Source organism: Sturnira hondurensis, unplaced genomic scaffold (genome assembly GCF_014824575.4).
Source record: "Sturnira hondurensis isolate 20B ecotype Veracruz unplaced genomic scaffold, ASM1482457v3 Scaffold0006496, whole genome shotgun sequence".
Lineage (NCBI taxonomy): Eukaryota > Metazoa > Chordata > Mammalia > Chiroptera > Phyllostomidae > Sturnira > Sturnira hondurensis.
Genome location: NW_028079127.1, coordinates 11579263 through 11595774, shown reverse-complemented (window position 1 = coordinate 11595774; position 16512 = coordinate 11579263). Strand labels below are relative to the sequence as shown.

The 16512-nt window shown below is 39.3% G+C and overlaps 1 protein-coding gene across 6 annotated transcripts in view; it reads left to right on the top strand.

Moving 5' to 3' along the window:
- Window positions 1-322: 322 nt before the first annotated feature.
- The window catches only part of RAB3IP (RAB3A interacting protein), a 53964-nt gene continuing 37774 nt past the window's right edge, over window positions 323-16512 (top strand). Inside the window, exons 1-2 of one of the 6 annotated variants that reach the window (XM_037049461.1) lie at window positions 323-514; window positions 1197-1332. In XM_037049461.1, coding sequence (XP_036905356.1) covers window positions 1322-1332 — 11 coding nt within the window. In that variant the 5' untranslated portion in view covers window positions 323-514; window positions 1197-1321. Of the gene's footprint in view, window positions 515-623; window positions 796-888; window positions 990-1196; window positions 1333-16512 lie in introns of those variants that run through there. The other 5 variants (XM_037049457.1, XM_037049458.1, XM_037049459.1 and 2 more) reach the window with 5 other exon arrangements.

Here is a 16512-nt window from a genome sequence, read left to right as displayed (position 1 = left end):
TGGACGCCAAGTCTCAGATTGGTTCTAGCAGTCCTCAACTCACATCGAAGGTTCATTTTCCGACTCCTGGTGAGCCCAGCACACTCGAAGTGAACCCGAAACTGCCTGTCGAGTCCCGGGAAACACGGCTTAGAGCCAGCACGCTCAGGTTCCCCGGGAAACCGCCCGCAGAGGCACCTGGGGCCTCCGCCCAGGTACCTGCGAAGAGCCCCGCCTGGAGCCAGGGGGCGCGGAAGCGTGTGGGTCCCTCAGGCCCCACGCCGGCCCCACCCCTGCTCCGCCTCCAGCACCGCCTCCCCACCGCGGGCCCCACCGCTCGGGGCTCTAGGTTCAGCTCCCGGCGCAGGCGCACTCCCGCACTCCCTCCGCGTCTCCCATCGCTGTGTCCCCGCCGCGGCTGAGTGTAGCGGCTTCAGCCAGCGATCGTCCTCCGCCTTTCCCTGCTTCGAGGCGCGCTCTGTGCTGCTCTGCGAGCGTCTCTGAGCAAGGGCAGCGGCCGCCGTGGGTTCGTCAGGTGAGTGCGGCCGTGCGCGTGAAAGGCCCGGGGCGCGGAGCACCGCCCCTCATCGGCGCTCGCGCGCCCGCCTCCCGCGAGCCAGCCTGGAGGGGCGGCCGTGGCAAGTGCAGGTGCGGGCGCGGCGCGCTGGGGTCTGGCCGGGCGAGCGCGCTCCCCGCCTCCTTACGCGGGCTCTGGCACCCCAGGCATCTGCGGCGGCGCGGGGCTTTGGGCATCTGGACGTCCTGGATCCTTTGGTGGGCGTCGGGCGTCCGCAGTTCTCCTCCGCCCCTCCCCAGGTACGGGCTGGTTACTCATTAACTGCGCGGTCCCGAGCGCCCGTAGCTGGGAGCCCGAAGCCAGGTTACCAGTGGGAAGGGCGCGCTCGCGGCCGGGAGCTGGGGCCCAGGGTCGAGAAGGGGGTGTAAAGAGAGTTTCGGAGTAAGTCTGGAGCCCGGTGCAGCGCGCAAGCTGCAGCGAGATGAAACTGTAGGTGCGGACCAGGGGTATTAGTAAACGAGGTGTCAGGCACCCTGCAGAGGCGTAGAGGTCACTCTCCGGAGGTTTCGCCGAAACCTGGTGGGCAAAAGCAATTGCCAGGAGTCGCGCCGTAGGAGGCAGCCCAGTTCAACCTGACTTTTGTTCTGGGGAGTTGATACGAGATGCACAGACGTAATTGTGATTACACTGCTCTTTCCAGGGATGACGACTCGCTCCGACCGCCGGGGGAAAAGAGAGCTTAATGGATTCTAGAAGTGATGTTAGGTGGGATCCTGCAGCACCTGAAGAGTTGCCAGTTGCTATGGGATTAAAAACATATCTGTAATGGCTAAAGGGTAAGGTCTTGTAAATTAAGAGCGCTGTCTCGAAACTGATTCCAGAGAGACAGGCAATTTAGTTTGGAAGAAATGTAGCATATTCCGACACTTCCTGTTTCACACACTTGCGTTTCCCCCTCCAGCTCCTTTCGGTGTAAGGAAAGAGCCTTATATTCTTTGCTGCTGTGGAATGCTTACATAATTGGAGAGGCTGATAAGAGGATTAAAACAAAACTGTTCTATTGTAAATCTGTGGAAAGACCCAGTTTCTATTTATTATTCTGATTCATATTTTGTTGTTCATGCATTTTTTAAAAGAAAGGCGAATGACAAATCAAGGAGAAAAGAGACAATAGATTTGTAGACAAATCATAGTGAATGTTTTATGTTGTTAAATATTCAACCAGTGTTATGGGGCCTTGTTCTGTTAATATTTGTTATTTACTAGTACTGTGAATCATGTTTGGACTGGCATTTTAACCCAAATATTGCTTAAGTGATCTAATCCTAAAGCTGTTCTGGAATTTATAGAAATAAATTTAACAGTTCTGTACAATTTTACACAGTAGTGTATTGCTGTTAGAAGAAAAGTCTTTTCAGCTTTTTCCCCTTAAGTTATATATTAGTGCATAGCTATTTGAATCAAAGTGGGTATGTTTAATATCATTCTTCCTTATGTGTTTGGCAAAGAACTCATTAGTGGCATTGAAAACTTATAACCTTTCACCAGGATTGGACGTTCGATGTTCAGCTGCCCAGCTGCCCGTGGGGTTTGTAATTACTGCAGTTTCTAATTAGATCCAGTTGTACTTTGTGAATTAACATAGTTATACATATTCTTCCTTTAATATTTTTTCCTCTGACTTTTCCTCCCCTACCAACACACACAGAAATAGTCCACAAATAATTTTAAAATTAAAAGTACTTTAGGAATCTGGGTCTCCATCATTTTTTAATATGGCAGAACAAAAACTTACAGGTTACAGTAGATTTACATGTGTTGTTGTGGTTACTATACCTTCTTTTTCCGCATCCTGAGTACGACTCACTGAACCAGTTAGGAAGTTGACCAAATGAAAGATGATTAAATCTGTTTTTTAAAGTTTTGGTTCTGTTACTGTGCATATGGCAGTATGGCAGCAACAGAATTAAAAACTGAGTGTGACTGTGCTGCTTCCATTCATGGTTTAACCCGAAAGCCCTTGTGGAAGTTGCAGAAATAAAATTAGCAGTTATATACAGTCACACTACAATAGTGTGTATCTTGCTGTTATAAGAAAAGCCATTTAATTTTTTTCTTCAAAAATTGTAAAGCTATACACAGTAAAAGAACTTTGTAACTAACTATAAGGAGGCACAGAGATGAAAGGTGTTATTTGTATATCTGGTAGAAAATACTCAGGTGTTCTGATGAAGGCGATACCAGTGCTGCTACTGCTGTTGAGTCTAGAGCTTACCCTTGATACATCAAGTTCTGGTCTAAGCACTGTGTCCACCCCGTGGCCCACGGGCCACGTGGTATGTGACTCAGGATGGCTGTGAATGTGGTTCAACGAAAAATTCGTAAATTTACTTAAAATGTCACTTAGTTTTATTACTAAGTTTTATAAATTAGATATAATATTAGATATATTACTGATCGCAAACTTGGGACCTGCTCGATGATTTGAAAAGATTGTCGAAAGGGCTGCTGCCTAATTAGGGTTATTATGTCTCCCATCCAAGTACTAACCAGGCCTGACCCTGCTTAGCTTCCTAGATCAGCCGAGATCGGGCGTGTTCAGGGTGGCATGGCTGTAGACTAATTAAGGTTAGTATGTGAGTACATTTTGCTTATCTGGGTGGCAGATATCACAGTGATTATGCTCGGACCTTTTTTTTGCTCACCAGTTTTCATTAGTGTTTGCATATGTAATGTGTGGCCCAAGACAACTCTTTCAGTGTGGCCCAGAGACGCCAAAAGGTTGGACACCCCCCGCACTATACCAATTTACAAGCACAGTGACCTAGGAGTGAGGTAATCCCTAATTTTATTCCATTTTATAGTTGGGAAGATTAAGGGCCTGAGTGGTGTAGCTTGCTCAGGGTCACAAAGCTAATAGTTAAGTGACAGGAGCAGATCGGAAGCCAGGCCGTTTGTCTTTTATGTCCGTGCTCCTAACCACCACTCTCCTGCTTCCTCATGTGTAGGTTGTAATGTTGGAGAATTGTTTTTCATTTAGCTTTTATAACTTAATATTAGTATAATAAGTAGTTATTCATGCGCCACCAGAGAGCTTTAAATCAAATACCCATTGAGGATCTGCTCTGCCAGTCACAGTGGGGGTTAAAGGAAAGTATTCGTAAGAATTGTAGAATGGAGGCGATAGAATCATTTTCATATCTTTTATAAAAGTTCCTCCAAATTTAGAAGGCACTTTTCACATACACATACTGTTGTAATTTTAATAAGTGCAAAATAAGATGAAGTGCCGTAATAGTTGGACAGTGGGGAGGAAGGAAGGAGGAATAGTGGGGTAGAGATATTTGTGTGTTGAGGTAACAAGGGGGAGTTTTGAGGATAGTCTGAGTACGCTTTAAGCCTTTGTCCTGTATAGTTCTGGATAAGATGCAGTTCTAAGGCTAGTAAATTGGTTACTGAATTAATTGCTTAAATGTACTTGATATCATAAAAATAACATTTGTGAGCTTTGAAAACTCCTAACTACTTTTCCTTTTCTGTTCTGATGTCTTTAGCTTTTTGGCAGGGAATATATTATTGTTTTCTTTTATGTTTCCAGAGCACCAAGTACTATTTTAGTATTTATTGCTTTTGGTATTTACATTGTATTTGTGGTGTTAATGACAGGGAGGTCTCCTTCTTTAGTGTATGCATACTTTGAAGGCAGGGCTTACATCATCTTACCCAGTTTTGTAGGTTGAGTAGTTGCTGTGCTGTATTTGGTGATGGACTGTCAGTGGAAGAACGCTAGGATGTGCTGAAGTTGATCTCGCGATGGAAGTGGGAGTGAGTGTTCAGAGTGAGAACCGAGGGGGCTCCGTTAAGGGGGAGAGGAATGTTTACAACAGGGAGTGTGAACTTGCCATCTCTGTTTTCCCCTCTGCTTTTCTTTTCAACTTACAGCTAAATGATAGTTTCATGAGCTTAGATTGTATATAGCCATTGTTAGAAAAATGTAAAAAGTGATCTTGATTTATCTTAGGCTATCAGCCACACAAAATTAACTAGCTGTAGCCATAAGGCAGAATTACTTAGATCAGAGGAAACAGTGAAAATTATTGAAATAGTTCAAATTTATGGGAGATTTGTTGCTTGTAGTTGACAACAGGGTTGTAAATGTAAGCAGAATGAAAGTTGGTGAAATTCCACATATAAGTAGATGAACTAACTGTCAAGAAACTCCATTCAAGAATATCAGAGTGCCCGAGAAGCGTAATGGACCGTACCGATGATGGCTGAGAGCCACTTAAATAAGTGGATTGTAATTTGGTGTATCTAGAGAAGAGTAATAGCATTATTTGTTTTGGAAGCTTGGTTAACAGGTAGGGATAAAATATGAATGAACACCCAGAATAAGTTTGGGAAAACAATCTGTACCGTATTTTGCCATGTATAATGCATGCTTTTTTGCTCAAATATTTTGGGGAAAATAAGAATGCACATTATACATAGGTATAATGATTACATACTGTGGGTTTAATAATGGGCATAATAATCCCATGTATAATGTGTGCAGAACGTGGGTATGCATTATACATGGCAAAATATGGGAAATGTGCATTAATTTCCTGTTGGGAAGGGAATTGTGTTTGAACTCATAGATATTAAATGACTTGTCCAGGTTCACACACTAGTCAATGACAAATCTGAACTAGAAGGAATGTTTTCTGAGGCTAGTTTGATAAAATGCTCATATTTTCCCAAACTTTGAAAACTCAGTTTCTCCAGTCTTGATACTCTCAAGATACTGTTTTATGTCTCTTTATTTTTTCCAGGAAAGATAGGTTATGATCGCTCTCTCTACTCCTCACTGCCTTGTTCATCCCCCCTCTAAGGACTCTGTTGTTTACATACTTCAGTGCCTGCTGAATGTTTAGCTGACATACACTCTTGCATATACAAAATAAGGAGGCTTCCACTATTAAGAAAGAGAAACTTGCAAAACTGTTTTAAAAATATTTCTGTGACAAGGATTTGTAAATACAACATTAGTAACCCAGTAAATACCAAGCATTTTCCGAAAACCCTTATTTTCCAACTTTGTAATAACTAACGTCTTACATATTGTGGAATTAGTAAGTAGAAATTAATTGTGGTCTATATTAATGAGTGGGAATATTGTATAACTTCATTGACCAACTGACTATTTTTTCTCTTGGGTTATTAATTAAATCTATTTTATAAACAGTGTACCTCTTATAATGTAAATGTGAATATTTTTGGTTATAATCCAAATGTTAATTGGGAAGCCAACTTTAAAAATTATAATTTACAATTCCCAGCCAGGGCACATGCCTGGGTTGCAGGCTGGTTCCCTGCAGGCCAGCTCCCAGCAGGGGACACATGAAAGGCAACCATACATTGCTATTTCTCTCCCTCTCCTTCCTCTCTGAAGATAAATAAATAAAATCTTAAAAAAAAATTATAATTTACATTATAAGCTAAAGCTAGTAAGAAAATGATTTTTGTATTTATATATACATTGTATACACACACTGTTTTGTTTTGTTTTCTCCTCCTTTATTTATGTAGTATTTGAAAATACATCACAAAGTGATGGAGAATTATTCCCCATCATTCTAATGATGGAGAATTTTAAATAACATAAATTCACTTAATAGTGTGATGAACTCAGAGTTCCCATCATGGAGTCCTGGTAACCGTCAACCACAGTCGGTTCTGCCTCGTCTATTTCTCCCCCTCTGGCGTTATTTTGAGCAAATTCCAGGAATTATATAATTAAATCTGTAAGTATTATAATATACTTTAAAAATCCACATTAATTCCTGAGTATCAAATTATCCACACTTTTTTGAATACACAAAAATAAGGCTACTGTAGTATAATCAAGTTTCTGTTTATTTTTATTTATATGCTAGTTTGTCCCCTAAATCTTATAAGGGGATGAAAAAATAGTTAAAAGCCCAGCATAGTAGCAAAATAGAGGAGGAAATAATGATACCAAAGACAGTACGGGGGGGGGGGGGGAAAGAGTAGAAAAAACACAAAGCAATAACAAATGCGCATTTCAGTAGCAGTGTAGTAGAGAAACTATACTTTTCTCTTTCTGAAAGTAAGACAAAGGTTCAGAGGTTAAGCAATATTCTTCTGCTTGACTTGTTCACTTACGGTGATTTCGGGAAGCCTGCCGGAGGAGATCCTCTGCCTTGATCTAACTTTTTTCTGAGTTCTACTCCTTCCTTCCCAGTTTTATCCCTTGTTCTTCTTCAGTTTTATCTTGTAAGTGATTTTTAAATGTGGTGGAGTCAGGTGTTAGAGTCACACACCAACCAGCCTTTGAATCCTAGCCCTGTTATTTATTGACAGAGCATTGAAGTTAATAAATCGCTCTGAGCCTCAGTTTCTGTGTCTGTAAAATAAAGATCAGAACCGTTTCAAAGGGATGCTGTGAGGAGTAACTAGAATAATGTGTGTGTGTGTTAGACATACAGCATATAGTAATGTAATGCATATGTGTGTAATGTCATGTGTATGTGTATGTAAATGAAGCTGTTTGAATGCTTTTCATCTGTATTTGTCTCCATTTTCTCTGTTTCTCAAGTGCATGATGTTGGCATTAGATCAGATCTTCATAATCTCTTGCCTAGCCTGTTTCAGTAACTAATCTCTTAAACAATGGCATTTAGTCTCTTCTCTAAAGTTCTTATTGCCTTAGGAGTCATTTTTCTAGTGACATTACAGTACATACACACCTTCTAAAATGTGGATCTGATCGTCACTTCAGGATAAATTCCAAGCAACATTTTCCACGTTAAATGAAGCTTTTAATGGCCTGTCACATGTGTGCTTCTCCGGCCTGGTTTTCTGTCTTCCTTTGTTAGTTTTGTCAGTGCCAAACTCTCATTTCCTGACCGTGCTATCCTATTTCCTTGCCTTGCTCATCTATTGGGCTTCTCTTTAGCACTTGAAATCTAACTTATATTTTACTTCTCCTTGAAACATTCTCTTTCCCTCCTCTTTTCCCGACAACCCTCGGGTTGTCACTTAGAGGCAGTATGCCACTTCTTCAGTCCGTTTTCATGCCTGTGTTCTTAGAACTTAGTACCGAGGATTGGGCTTGAGGAGTTGACGCTGGCAATCATCCTTCCATTCCAGTTGGAATAAACCTAACTGATAAAATATATTAAATACACTTATTTTATACTAATACTATAATATGTATATGTGTGCTTGATATATTTCGTATTTTGCCATGTATAATGCATACCCATGTTTTTGGCCCAAACTTTCAGGGAGGAAGAAAAATCTTTCATTTTAGCTTTTTAGTTCCATTTTTTATTTATTTATATTTAGAAATAAAACCAATTATCATATTCCAGGGTATTATTTTGCATGCAAGTATTGTTATTGCTTTCTAGAGTTTCACTTTTAATGCATAAGCATAAATCAAGGAATTAAAAACATATAGATACGGAATTAGTACTACCCATGTGTAATGCTCATCCTTATTTTATCTCAGAAATTTGGGCAGAATTATACATGACAAAATATGCAAAACATGGTAAATATGTATTTTAAGTGTTGGTAAAGGTTTTCACGGAAATGAATCAATTGATGGAATTTATCGTACACACCTTTAGTTCATTATACATACTATTGAAGTAGCAATTTAATTTTTAATGACAAGTTGTTTGTTTTTATAATTTATGCTACATTAAGATGTCCCTTGAGAATTAAAAGAAGCATCTGGACTTCCTTCCCTCCATTCTCCAACAGTCTGTCAGTAAATTGAAAGAGGAAAACAATACATTATATATATAGTCCTTAAACTTATTTCTTTTGACAGTATAACGTATAGATGATTACTTTGTTGAGGAAAACCAAAACTATAAACTTGATTTTTTAAATCTTCGCCTGAGAATATATTTTTATTGATTTGAGAGAGAGAGGAAGTGGGGAGGGGGCCGGGGGAACATTGATTGGTTGCTCCCTGTATGTGCCCTGATGCAGGATGGAACCTGCAGCCTTTTCCTGTACTGGGTGACCCTCCGTCTGGCTGTGCCACCCAGCCAGGGCGATAAACTTTTAATTTTTAGTAATACATTTAAACCGACAAAACAATTTACTTTATGTTCTCCTTTATAATGATGTTTGCGCTGATACAGAGTGACAATGATGTTTGGCAAGTATTCAGAAAATATCTTAGAGACATTATAGTTAGTAATGACTGATTTAAGTTGGTAAGTGGCAGATAGGGTGCTAAGCCCCTTATGTGTATTGTCTGACTTAATTGTCATGGCAGCTATATGAGATAGGTACAGTTTTTACCCATATTTTTCAGGTGACAAATTTAGACTTAAGGCTTTAGTGTCACATTATTAGTGACTAGCCCAGATAGGATTTGAGCCTGATTCCAGAGTATAAGACTTCTGGTGAGGGAGCAAGTACTGATTAATTTTTCCCATTGAGAAGTCAGACCCACCCAGGCTGCCTTCCACAGACAAGTATCCTCACACTTCACAATAAGGATCACTGGGTCCAATTGTAGCGCTAACTAGACGGAGTCAGATGAGACAGTCAGGAAACGAGGGTTTGGCACTAAAAAAACTAACAAAGAAAGAAAAGACAGAAAATCAGGCTGAAAAAGCACACATGTGACAGACTATTAAAGCTTCATTTAAGGTGGAATATGTTGTTTGGAATTTATCCTGAAGTGACAGTCAGATCCACATTTTAGAAAGTGTGTACGTACTGTAATGTCACTAAAATATTTGGGCTCAGAGAAATTTAATGGCCTTCCTAAATTTGCATATATAACTTAGAGCTTGGTCAAAACTAGAACCTTCTCTTCCTTTTCCAGGTACTGTCATTTCTGCTCTGCTGCCATGTAACCACCTGTGTTGGAGATTATTTATTTTTTATTATTATTATTATTATTTATTATTTATTATTTATTATTTATTCCAAAGTGTAGTGCTTCGAGGGGTTTTAGTAAATACAAAATTAAAATTATTTAATTTTTCACATTAAGTTGGTAAAAGATTAAAATCACAGCTTTAACATATTTTTTTTCTATCCTGCAAGTAAACCCTAAGGGGAATGTGTTTTTTGTGGTAGAATAGATCTTACTTATCTTGGGGGCTACTGATATACTAGGTTGAGTTTCTTGATTTCACTTATTATATGTATTTATTTTACCCATGTCCTTGAGATGTTTAATTGAAAATACTATACCAGTAGTTCATCTTAATTTCTTGAGTTCTACAGATACCTTGTGTTTGCAATTAGAAAATGAATTTTTATTAGAAAAAATAACTTTTATGAAAGGTTACTAGGATTTTTGTAGGTACTGAATGAGTTAATACATGTGAAATTCTCAGCAAAAGTATATGACACATAGTTAACTTTCGGTAGATACTGGCTGCTGCTTTCTCTGTGATATTACCAGCTTCTAGAAAGAAGACATAATGTGAAATGCATGTTGGGAATCAGAAATGATTGTTTTAAGCAGATTTTCTTTAAGGTTGGAAATCCGTTTTATTAGTTGAAACTGAATAATAAATCAGCCAGCTAAGCTGTATTGGTAATTCACCATAGGATTTAATAGAGTCAACTTTTTCACCTGTTAGTACTGATCCTTGACAAGTTTAGTTTATGAATTGGGCTAATCTCCAATTGAAATTAGATTTTTTTGAATTGTTCATTACGTGATCATGCAGAGTACTGCTTAAAAATAACACTTTATCTTACTCATATAAGAACTTTGAATGTAAAATCTTAAAGCGTCCATATATTTTAAAGAACAAAAGATTTTTTAGACCAGTGAGATTATTAACTCTTTACCAGCTAAATTACATCTTATGAAAATTTCTCATTTGGAAAAAAGATGGCTAAATTTAATCTTAAAATAGTCTCCTTTTCAGAAATGATCTGGTATTTAAATGCATCCTCCCAGAACAAAACACTGCTCAGAGGTGCTGTCCTGTGCACTGTATGTGTGATCTGCTGTCGTCCGCATCCCTGTGGTAGAAACTGAGGCACAGATTTCCAGATGAGCCAGCCTAGGTCCTAACTGTCCCCGTAATTTATCAGAGGCAGGATTCAAACCTGCCTCTGTTTCATCAGGCATATTTGTTTTCTGTACGTGCTTTGCTTTCCCATCTTAGGTGTGTCTGGAAAGGGCTTTGTCTTCATTATTGTTATTACCTGCCTATACTTTGGGTCTTGTCTTCTGCTTTAGTTTTTCTGGAAGTCCTTTCCGTCTGATGTATTTACCCCTCCTGTGTAGTCTCTTCCTCCTTTTACATCTTCTGAGGCTCAAATCACAATGTATCATTTTCTCTACTTATCAGTCCTTCCTACTATATTGATATTTTTTTGAAGCAGAGACATTTCTCATCTTTGCCCAGAGCCTGGCAGGTAGTAGGCCCTCAGTAGACACTTGTTGAAAGAGTAGCTAAACTATTACGTTCTGTAGAGGGGAAATAGGGTGGGTGTTGCAGGGATGATGGATTTGAATTCAACATGAGAAACATTTGTCCTCGAGCCGTCTGACAATGGAATGAAGGGCAAAGCAAGTCCAGTGGTGGTAGTGGGTCGAGGTGGTTAAGGAGGGTGGATTCTGGAGTCCGACACACTTAGATTTTTGTCCTGGCTACCTTAAGCTGCGGTTTCCACAGCTATAGAGTAAGTGTCCAGTACGCTATACTGACACTTAAAGTGCTCGGTAGGTACTAGCTGCTTCTCTGGGAGAAACGGCCTGTGATTGGCACTTGTAGTTGGGTAGCTCAGCTCCCCATTCCCTCCCTCTCCCCCTGGATTATTTTGAAACAAATACAAGTAACCCTATTTCATCTATAAATACTTCGATGTATCTCTAAAAGATAAGGAGTTTTTATGCAACTGTAATACCCTTATCCTTCAAATTAACAATATCTTACCAGTAATATCCACTGTTTAGGTTTCCTTGATTGTCTTATAATGTTTGTTTTTACATTTGGTTTATTCAGATAATTCAAAAATGGTCTGCATTTTATATTTAGTTATATCCCTTCAGTCATTTTTTTAAATCTAAAATTCTCTTCACTTCTTTTTTTTCCAATTTGTTTATTGAAAAAACCAGGTGGTTTGTCAGACAGAGTCTCCCAAAGTCTAGATTTTGCTGTTTTCATTCCTGTGATTCATTTACCACATTCCTCTCTCCTCTGTGTTTCCTAATGACCAATGAAGACTTAGATGCCTGTTTGGACTGGGGTCCTTTTTTGTTTTTTATGGGGCAAGAATGCTTCGTGGGTAGTGCGGGTGCTCATTTCCTCTCTACTCCCTTGTCTTCATAATGTTTGCTTTCTCTCTTTTTTGTGATAAAGATGTCGTTCAGTTCCTGTCATTCTGATCCATTAATTACAAAGTTCCCCAGATAGATTTTTCACCTTAGGGTTTTAATAGCTCTTGATAATTATTACCTAGAACCATTATTCATTGGACTTGCAAAGTTGTATTTATTAAGTGAAATTCTTTTCAAAAGGAGAACTTTGTCTCATAAACTGTTTAGTTCCATAATATGCAGGAAAGTTGAGATATAAATATTTGATGCTTTCCTTTATCAATTTTCAAAATAACAAATCGGTTCCACAGTTTTGATCAAAGGAGAGCAGTGAAATTTTGTTTTGTTTTTGTTTTGAGGATCATCATGAACTCGTACAGTTAAAGATGTTTTGTTTCAGATCTTTACAGATGTTGCCCTTGTTACGTTCAGACTGCCCCGTGGTCGGTCCGCGGGAGTCTTGTTGGCGCCGCCCCAGCGGTGTCTGCCAGCTCTCCTGCATCCTTGTTTTCTTCTACGGCAGGCTGTCCCGGGTCCTTCTGTACGTTCCGGCCCCGGGCCTGGAACCCACCATTTCTGCAAGGAGTCCTTGTTCTTTTTTTTTTTCTTTCAGGAAATGGTATTATTCTAGGGAGAGTTGTGCCTGAGCTGGTTACTGTTGCTAGACTTTTTTAGTAAATAAAGAATCAGTTTTTAATATGATTTTTTTCTGATACTTCTGATTACAATTTAGGATTTCAGAGTTTAAACTCCTTTGATTTTATGTTTGTGTCCTCTCATGAGCTGAAAGTCTTAGTTCTGAGTGATGTTGACATAATAACTTATTTGTTTGATCTTATATGTAATAGTTTCAGTACAGCAGTATCATCATTACAGCTAATAGGATTACTGAAAATGGTTTACAGTTTTTTTTATTTCCTTCTGTCCTTAGAATATATTGTATTAGAGATACATAGTTTTATTACTGTTTTGAAGTGATTTGCTATAGCTTTTTTTCTGTGTGGTTAAGGTATTACAATTCATTTCAGTACACAGCTAGGTTCAATTGTTTTATGTTTAGGGATACTCTTTTAAGATTTAATTTTATTTTATTATTTACATGGTCTAAATTCCAATTTAAGTCTATAAGGCAAGGTCAGTTTGGAAAAGTCTAGCTTTCATGCCTGTCCCCTTTTCCCATTCTCTATGTCTTCCTGTAAGTAGTGATTTTTATTTATTTTTATCCTTTCGATTTCTAATGGTTTGTTCAAAAAGTCTCCAGCTATGTAATATGAAAAATAGAGACATTTATTGAAGAAGATACAAGAAACACTGTACATAGGACAATGATGCCTCAGTCCCCTTCAAAGTAGGTACCTTGGGATCTTGTACAGTTCTCCCAGTCTCCATCAGCTGCCCCATTGTATTTTTCTAAATCTCACTGATGACCAAAATCTCTTCCTTTTCAAAGGTGATTTTACTTTGGCAAAAGCCTGAAGTATCAGGGCACCAAATCTGGGCTGTAGGGGGTGAGTCACCTGGGTGATTTGATGTTTTGCCAAAAAACTTTGCATGAAATGTGTTGTATGAGTGGGTGCATTGTCCTGATGAAGCTGCCAGTCACGAGTTGCCCATAGCTACAGCCTTCTGAATCATCTGAATAGTTTCAAGCTTAATGCAAAATTTGGTGCAGATCCATTGCTCTCCTCACTCAGTCATTTTTGAATGAGATGGCCACACAGTACACCAGCTCACTCAAGGTCATCTACTGCCCCCACTGACTAATACAGTGAAGTCATCATTGTTTACGCATGCACATTCCAGTCTACTGTCTTTGGCTGCTGGGTTACATTGATGTTGTTTAAACCATTCTTGATGTATTAACAGTGGCTTGATTTTTTCCAGACAGAAAAAATGTCGGTATACATATAAATACATACATATGATATATAAATAAGTAAATTTATATCTTCTACTTTCCTAGATAGAAAGTAGCTTGCTATTCACAGTTATTTTGTTTTTCAACTGTCAGTGTATCCTCAAGATCACTTCATAGCAGTATGTAGATAATTGACTCTTACAGATGCATAGTGCTTCATTATAAGGGAGGTACCTTGTTAGTTCATTCAGTTAGTCTTCCTATTATAAGACTGCAGTCAGCCTTTTGCTAGTTTTGCCAGCTTTATGCATGTATCTTTTCTATTTTGCCAGTTTATCTTTGGGATAAAGCCCTGAAACTGGGCATGCTGGATTATAGGTTTAATGAATATGTCATATTGCTAGATAGTAAATTTTCCTCCGTCTGATTTGTACCATTTTACAGTTTCAGAAATGCACATGCTTTCACATTCTATGACTCAGTGACCCTTCAACGTGTAGAGATGAATTAGAAGTATATGGGTTAGAAGAAAGTATAAACAGTTACTGATAAAATGTCAAAAGTATTTTTTTATTATTCTATTACAGTTGTCCCAGTTTTCCCTCTTTGATCTCCTCAGCCCCGCCACACCCCTCCTACACCCACACCCCACTCCCACAGTCAATCCCCAGCCTGTTGTTTATGTCCATGGGTCATTTATACCTGTTTCTTTTTTTAAATTTTTTTATTTTTTAAAAGATTTTATTTATTTGTCTTTAGAGAGGAAGGAAAGGAGAGAAGGAGAAAAATATCAATGTATGGTTGCTTCTTGTGAGTCCCCTGCTGGGAACTGGCCTGCAACTCAGGCATGTGGCCTGACTGAGAATTGAACCGCGATTGTGTGGTTCGTAGGCCCGCGCTCAATCCACTGAGCTACACCAGCTAGGCCTATACCTGTTTCTTGATTAGAACATTCCCTTCTGTCCCTTCTTATCCACATGCCCCCCCCCCCTGCCCGGCGCTGTCAGTCTGTTCCTTGTTTCCCTGCCTCTGGTTCTATTTTGCTCATTTTTTTTGTTCATTGGGTTCCTCTTATAAGTGAGATCATACCATATTTGTCTTTTGCCGCCTGGCTGATTTCACTAAGTATAATGCTCTCCAGTTCTGGCCATGGTGTTGTGAAAGGTAAGAGCTCCTCCTTTCTGCTGTATAGAATTCCATTGTGTAAATGTACCATAGTTCTTTGATCCATTCATTTACTGATGGGCACTTAGGCTGTTTCCAGCAGTTGGCTATTGTAAATCGTGCTGCTGTGAACATTGGGGGGCATAGATTCTTTTGATTTGGTGTTTCAGGATTCTTAGGGTATAGTCCCCTGGGTCAAAAAGCAGTTCCATTTTTAGTTTTCTGAGAAAATTCCATACTGTTTTTCACAGTGGCTGCACCAATCTGCATTCCCACCAATAGTGTACTAAGGTCCCCATTTCTCCACATCTTCACCAGCACTTGTTTGTTGATGTGATTATGATGGCCATTCTGACTGGTGTGAGGTAGTATCTCATTGTGGTTTTAATTTGCATCTCTCAGATGACTAGTGATGTTGAGTATCTTTCATACGTCTGTGGGCCTCTGTATGTCCTCCTTGGAGAAGTGCCTGTTCAGGTCCCTTACCCCCTTTTTTAAATTGGATTGTTTGTCTTTGAGTTGTATGAGTTCTTTGTATATTTTGGAGATCAAACCCTTTTCTGAGGTATCAATGCAAATATGTTTTTCCATACGGTTGGTTCACTTTTTATTTTGATGATGTTTTCTTTAGCTGTGCAGAAGCTTTTAATTTGTTGAGGTCCCATTTTTTAGACTTTCCTTTTTTCCCTTGCCCTATGGGATGTATTCGTGAAAATACAGATGTGTGGGATGTCTGAAATTTTACTGCCTATGTTTTCCTCTAGGACTTTTATAGTGTCATGGCTTATGTTTAATTCTTTTGTCCATTTTGAGTTTATTTTGGTGTATGGTGTAAGTTGGTGGTTCTAATTTCATTGTTTTTGCACATAGCTGTCCAGATCTCCCAACACTATTTGTTTTTTTTAAATATAGTTTATTGATTATACCATTACAGTTGTTCTATTCCCCCCTTCATTCCCCTCTACCCACACACTCCCTCCCCCACCCTTCTCCCCCCTTAGTTTATAACCACGTGTCTCAACTTCTTTAGATTCTATATTTCCCCCGCTATTCTCGCCCTCCCCCCTATTTTCTACCTACCATCTATGCTATTTTCTGTGCCTTCTCCCCCCTTCTCCTCCTCCCACCCTCCTGTTTCTAACCCTCCATGTGTTCTTCATTTCTGTGGTTCCACTCCTGATCTAGCTGTCCTCTTGGTTTGCTTTTGTTTTAGGTGTGGTTGTTAATAACTGTGTGTTTGCTGTCCTTTCACTGTTGATATTTTTCATCATCTCTTTCTTATATAAGGCCCTTTAGCATTTCATATAATAAGGGCTTGGTGATGATGAACTCCTTGAACTTGACCTTGTCTGAGAAGCACTTTATCTGTCCTTCCATTCTAAATGAAAGTTTTGCTGGATAAAGCAATCTTGGCTGTAGGTCTTTGGATTTCATGACTTGGAATACTTCTTTCCAGCCCCTTCTTGCCTGTAAGGTCTCTTTTGAGAAATCCGCTGACAGTCTGATGGGTACTCCTTTGTAGGTGACTGTCCCCTTATCCCTTGCTGCTTCTAGGATTCTCTCCTTCATTTTAGTCTTGGCTAATGTAATTATGATGTGCCTTGGTGTGTTCCTTCTTGGGTCCAACTTCTTTGGCACTCTCTGAGCTTCCTGGATTTCCTGGAAGTCTAT